Consider the following 6000-nt stretch of genomic DNA (forward strand, 5'->3'; position numbering starts at 1 on the left):
AACACTGCAGTGGTGTTGCTTTAGAAAGTGGAATCAGCTATGAAATTACTGCATGCTGCTTTAAGTCTTGCATTGAGGCATTGCAGTTACGCTTCAGTAAGGATCCCAGCGCGCCCTCTTTTAGCCATAAACACTGAAATTGTTTTACCAAACGACGTGGCCTTAATGTAGTTAATTACAGAATGCCTATAAAGATTAGACGAGATCAAGATAAAGATAAAAGCCAAAAAAAAACAATTATAAACTTGGGTGTAATTACATAAACCGGCAAATTGAGGTCACGTTCTTTTGCAAATGTCTTGGCCATGAGTCATCGGGTGTTACAAACTCTGTGTCAGAGCACGTCTATTCCCCAACCCTTCGCAGCCGTAGGCCCTCTGAGGGAAGGCGACACGGCTGTGGGTTAAGGAAGTGAGGAGGAAAGAGTACACCGTCTTCCTCCTCCGCCCCTGCCCCTCTTGGGGTGTCACGTCTTATTTGTGTCCCGGGGTCGCCTCTCTGGCAATGGCGCAAAGAGACTCTCTCGCTTGGCTGGCAAACAAGGAAGACTTGGGTATCGGGAAGCGGTGGCCTATGCTCACATGGGAGAGAAAAAGGCAAGAGAATCAGCATCAGGGAATGGAAGGAGGAGGAGGAGGAGGAGGAGGAGAGAGATGCACGCATTCAGCCATGTCTTTGACATGGGAGTCTTTCCGACAGGCGTGAAGAAGGGAAGGGCTGATTGGGCTGAGTGAGCTCGGCGCTGGACACACACTTTCAGACATATTTTGCTCGAATAGGAGAACTCGTCATACTGCTTCAAATGTAAATTAACATTTCAGAAGTCGTTGGCTCTTCCCACTCCTGACCACCTAACCCTGAGGGGAGATGAGCCATGTGTCGAAAATTAGGACACAAGTCCTAATTTCTGTCAGAGCTGAAGTGAAACGCTCTGGTTTTGTCTGCGTTCTTCCACATTCATCCACAAAAATGCTCCAACATTTGTTTCCAGCGCTTCCTCATCAGTGAAATTAACATCCTTTACGTGAAAATATATAGTTTCCCTTTATCCCCCTCCATTTTCCCCATCCATACTCGTCCCTTCACTCGTGCGCTGCTGCAGCGAAAGAGCGAGCAAAGCCAAATAAGGTTATACACAGTGGCATAACGGCATGCATTCTGATTTATAGATCTAAAATGGCTGCCGTGTTGTGACTGCCGTAGAGGGCTGGATGAAGAGCGAGAGATCGGTGTGGGGGTGTCAGGGCGGAGGTGTGTGTTTACTTAGACCTTTCCTTGGATGTGCTCTCTTCACTCCCCGCGTCCCGTGCCCTGGAGGGCTCTCCTCTGCTGTGGTTTGTTGGTGATGACTGATTAATTAGGCCATGATGTACAAAGCTCCGTGCTTGTGTTGGCTGGCTCACCACTGAGCCGGTGGGTTGCAGGCAGGAAAAAAGAATAATTGTATTTTTTTTTTTTGTCTTTGGCAGTCTGTAAATGGTTTGCATTTGAATGCTAAGCATGTGTTTTTGCTCAGAGGCTGCTGCGTCCGAGTGTCGTCAGGTTCTTGTACTTGGTTCCCTCCTGCAGGGAGACTGTAGCCTTTACGTTGAAGCACAGCCACTGAGGAGTTAGAGGTCAGCTGCTGCCTCAGCCTCTCTGTGGGGCCTGCAGCTTTGATTTACTGACTACTGCATCAACTCCTGCTCATGCACACTCAGGTGGTACCACACTGCCACCACATGGAAGAATGCTCTCACTACATGCTCTGACTTTCAAAGCACAGCAGTCATTTTTATCCCTTTTCAGAACCTTCTGCATCCCTTATGGGGTCACTGGACCGCTGAAGCTAACTCAGCTACTGTTGGGAGAAGGCGGGGTATACCCTGAAGCAGGTCACCAGTCTGCCGCACGGCCACACACCCATCCCTAAATTGTCCATAGGCGTCTATGTTTTTGGATTTTGGGAGGAAAAAAGCCATAGGAGAACACACGGATTCCACATGAAAGGGTTTCAAACCAGAACCTTCTCGCTGTCAGGCGACAGTGCTAACCACTGCCGCCTTGGGGTGGCCGTGGTGCAGCGGTAGGGCGGTCGACCCATGATCGTAAGATTGGAGGTTCGATGCCCGCCTTGCATGCCCATGTGTCGCAGTGTCCTTGGGCAAGACACTGAACCCCACCTTGCCTCTGGTGGGAGGCCGGCGCCAGTGTTCGGCAGCGGAGCCGCCGCCAGTGTGTGAATGTGTGTGTGAATGTGTGTGTGCATGGGTGAATGGGACTGTTACTGTAAAGCGCTTTGGGCCTTCGAAAGAGGGTAGAAAGCGCTATATAAGTATACGCCATTTACCATTTACTGCGTCCAATGCAGAACAAAAGATGCAAAAGTTTTTTTTGTTTCTACCCTCTTTTTAAATCTTTAAGACCATAATTGTGTTTCATCTCTTTGACGAAGCGCAAATTGCTCCAGTTAAAAGTAGAAAGACATTGATTTTTAAAAAAAAACTGCATTAAATGTCATTGCTCACAAACTTTTTTACAACTTTGCTTTAAGAAAGTTGTAGTGTATTGTTGAAAATTCGCCGCTTTTTGTTTTTAATACTTTCAATTTAACATGTTGAACTATGCCGTTGTCTCCCCCACCCCCCCAAAAAAAACTCTAAACACCAAACAAAGATTTTCCGAACCAGCACATCTCCATGCAGCCTGATGCATCTGAAATGAAAAAAAAGAAAAATGTCTTAATGGGACAAAGTTCTTAACAACTTGCACATCTCAAGCAGCTAATATTAAAAGGTTTTAATCAAGATACACTAAATGATGAAGCCCTTTTAGGAAGGGATTGCAAAAATCGATGCATACTGTGCAATGAGGAACAAGACAAAAAGGAGCTTGCAGAACCGAGGCGCAGAGGCAACAAGCACAAGGTTGGCTCTGTTAGATATCAGGTGATGTCTTAAAAACACCCCCTGTTGACATTTGGTACAGCCAGAGGATATTGTTGTGGGCTATCCAGGATATTATCTGAAGAATACACTAGAGGTTTTGCCATTGCATCAAAGAGTTTGATTTGAGATCCTCCAGAAGGTCAAAGGATAAAAGCAGCAACTGGGATCTCTGAGAACTAGATCCTCTGGACCATCAACTTGTAGCATGACATGGCTGAGAATCATCCTTGAAACATTTACCACTTCTGTGGCTTCACTGCAAAAAATGAACCGTAGTAAAGTAAAAATACTCTCAAGAAAAATTGGCCTATTCCTTTTTTTTTTTACCCCATTTGCAGAGTTTTGGGTGTTTTAAAGGAAACGTTTTGAATTTTTAAGAATTTTAGTCTTATTTTTGGGGGGGATGTCTGTGCAGTGTTTTTTATGATTAAAACAATCTTGCTGATGAGGTACTTGGAACAAGTGACCTTTTTTTCGCTTTTAAAAAAAAAAACATTGCTTAACGAATAAACAAAACCGAATATTTCTGTAGGAAATAACACCATATTTTTTATATTTTCTGATGTAAAACTTTAACAGAAAAGATAACTTCAGAATATCTTGCACTAGTCTTTTGCAAACTTCCACGTCTAACATTTTTTCCAACCAGGAACCGAGTTACTGTATGTCTCTTTGTGCAAATTCTAGGGAGACTCCATTTCAGAGAGCAAGCCAGGCAGTTTCCCCCATTTTATAAAGAACATTATTAATAATTACCTCTTAAATTCATTCTGGGGAGAGCGGGCACATCCAGAAGCAGCTTGAGCCCAGAGCGAATGCATCCACCTCCTTTTCATGTGCTCATGAGCTCCCACCAAGCGAACTCCTGCGCTCTGCAGGCCGTTAAGGAGAAGGCTGCAGACCGCTACATGTAAGCCACTTGTTGTCCCCGATCGCAGCATGCACCAACATTTTATTTTCTTCCTTTTCAGCTCCAAGAGAACTGATCTAGAAAAGTACTGAGCGCTTGTATTATTAGATGAGAGGAAACCACTCAGCACAGCAGGCAGACATGGGATCTATCTGTCAGAGGTGTAAAGTGCGCCTGCTTGAAGGAGTGTGTGTTGCATCGGCTTGTTTGAAGCCTTCTCTCATGGTGCTTAGAAAAGGATAAGTGTGAAAATGTCATAAGGAGCTCTCAAAGAGTCTGAGCCGTCTTTGATGCTTTGTCCCACAGAGAGAGCTGCAGAGGTGTGCTGCTCCATAAAAAGGAACTCGCTTCTTGTGTCACTCAATCACCCCGCTGTCTAGTTAAGGAGCAGAAACCCCTTTCTGTGTTTGATTTGGGAAGTTCACAACCGATGTGCTAAAAAGTAATACAAACAAGAGTTTTATTAGATCTGATGGAGGTTTGGAGAAGTAATGGGAGAAAACTGAGGATGGAAGCAGAATCTTGACTGTTAGAAATGAAGTGACAAATGTACAAATGCACTGCAAAAACTGAATTCTAAGAAAGTAAAAATGCTCTTGTTTCAAAGAAATTGTCTTATTTTCTGTCTTGCAAGAAACATGATCTTATAAAGTAAGTTTTTCAATAGCAAATTAATTTTAGTTTGAGAAAACATGTATTAGTGACTTCAATTTTCTTCTTAAAATATGTTTTTTTATAGTGTAGTTTTATGTGCCTTGGTTTGTGTTTTGTCCATAGGAGCTGAATAAGAACGGCTACGGCTCCATCACCACTGAGATTCTGGAAGGACAGTACTTTTACTACGCCGAGGACTACCACCAGCAGTACCTGAAGAAGGTACCCAAAGGCTACTGCGGCATCAAGGGCACAGGGGTCAGCTGCCCCCTCAAGACCAAAAACGATGAACTCTGAATAAAAGACGATGCATTTCTGCAAAATAAATGAATCTGGAGGTATAAGGCGTAAACGTACTGTAAGTAAAGCTTTCACTGCTAAAACAGAGTCTTAAGAAAGTACAAAGATTCTTGATTGAAGAAAAAAATTCTTATTTTGATATTATCAAGAAGATTTTTCAATAGAAAACTTCTCTTAGTTTGTGAAAATGTCTTTTTTTCGCCAAAATAATAATTCTTGATAAGAAATGTTTTCTTACCCCATTGAAAGTTTTTTTTTTACTCATTTACAGAATTATTTTCAAATTTTAAGAATGTGTTTTGCCGTAACTCAGTTTGCACAAAAAATGCAAAGGCAGGTAAATTGAATTACAAGTAGACTTAACTGAACACATTTTAGAATGAGGAGTTTGAGTTTTAATTTATTACAGAGGAAATGTCTAAAGAAAAGAAGGGCTAAGTTATAGAATAGCTAATGCTTTCTATTACGATTAACCACCACAAGGTGGCGATATTTCTCAAAAAGAAACAGTTATTAACAGCTTTTTTAATGTCACATTTAGACGTTGTAATTACGTTTAACTCTTGGTATTTCATTTGTAGAACTGTTTAAAATCCAGAAGTGAAAAGCTGAAGATGTTTTTATTTCATTACTAAAAAAATAGGTTTTTTTAATATTCTGTCATTCTTGTTTTTAGCTTTTAAAATAAGTTTGAATCGAAGTAAACTTTGTTTATTCTCCTGACTTTGTTCTGCAGTAACTCTCTTTGAAAGCAATAAAACATCCTTCTATTAAACATTTATGCATTTATCTATACAAACCATCAATCTGAAAAAATGCTGGTGGCAGTTTTTTTGTGTTTGGTTGTGCAAATTTTGGATATGTTGGTCAAAAAAAGTACAATATAGACATTTTTACAACTACAAAAGTTTACAGAAATGTCTGATCACATATATTTTCACCAAAAAATAAGCACAAAAAAGCATATAGATCATTTACTCACATGAGTGAGGAACGAATTACAAGCAGGTGACTCAGACACTTGCTCATTCTGGCCTGTAGACAGTGAAACTTAAGGCACTCATGTGTATTATAAGGTATTTTGCTCTAACCTCCTCCTCACAAACTCAACAAAAGAAAAGTCCTGTTTTAAAAATCACACAACGCCGTCTCGAGGCAGGCGCTCTTTTAAAATAAACATTTTGGTGTGCAGTTCTATTTAAAAATGAA

General features: G+C 41.5%; 1 protein-coding gene across 2 annotated transcripts in view; it reads left to right on the top strand.

The window, feature by feature from the left end:
• LOC101163534 (mitochondrial peptide methionine sulfoxide reductase) overlaps positions 1-5580 on the top strand; it is a 41927-nt gene extending 36347 nt beyond the window's left edge. For both annotated transcript variants that reach the window (XM_004082234.4, XM_020713543.2), the window contains exon 6: positions 4615-5580. In XM_004082234.4, coding sequence (XP_004082282.1) covers positions 4615-4788 — 174 coding nt within the window. In that variant the 3' untranslated portion in view covers positions 4789-5580. The remainder of the gene's footprint in view (positions 1-4614) is intronic.
• Positions 5581-6000: the final 420 nt, after the last annotated feature.

The sequence above is a fragment of the Oryzias latipes genome, chromosome 22 (assembly GCF_002234675.1).
Source record: "Oryzias latipes chromosome 22, ASM223467v1".
NCBI classification, from domain to species: Eukaryota; Metazoa; Chordata; class Actinopteri; order Beloniformes; family Adrianichthyidae; genus Oryzias; species Oryzias latipes.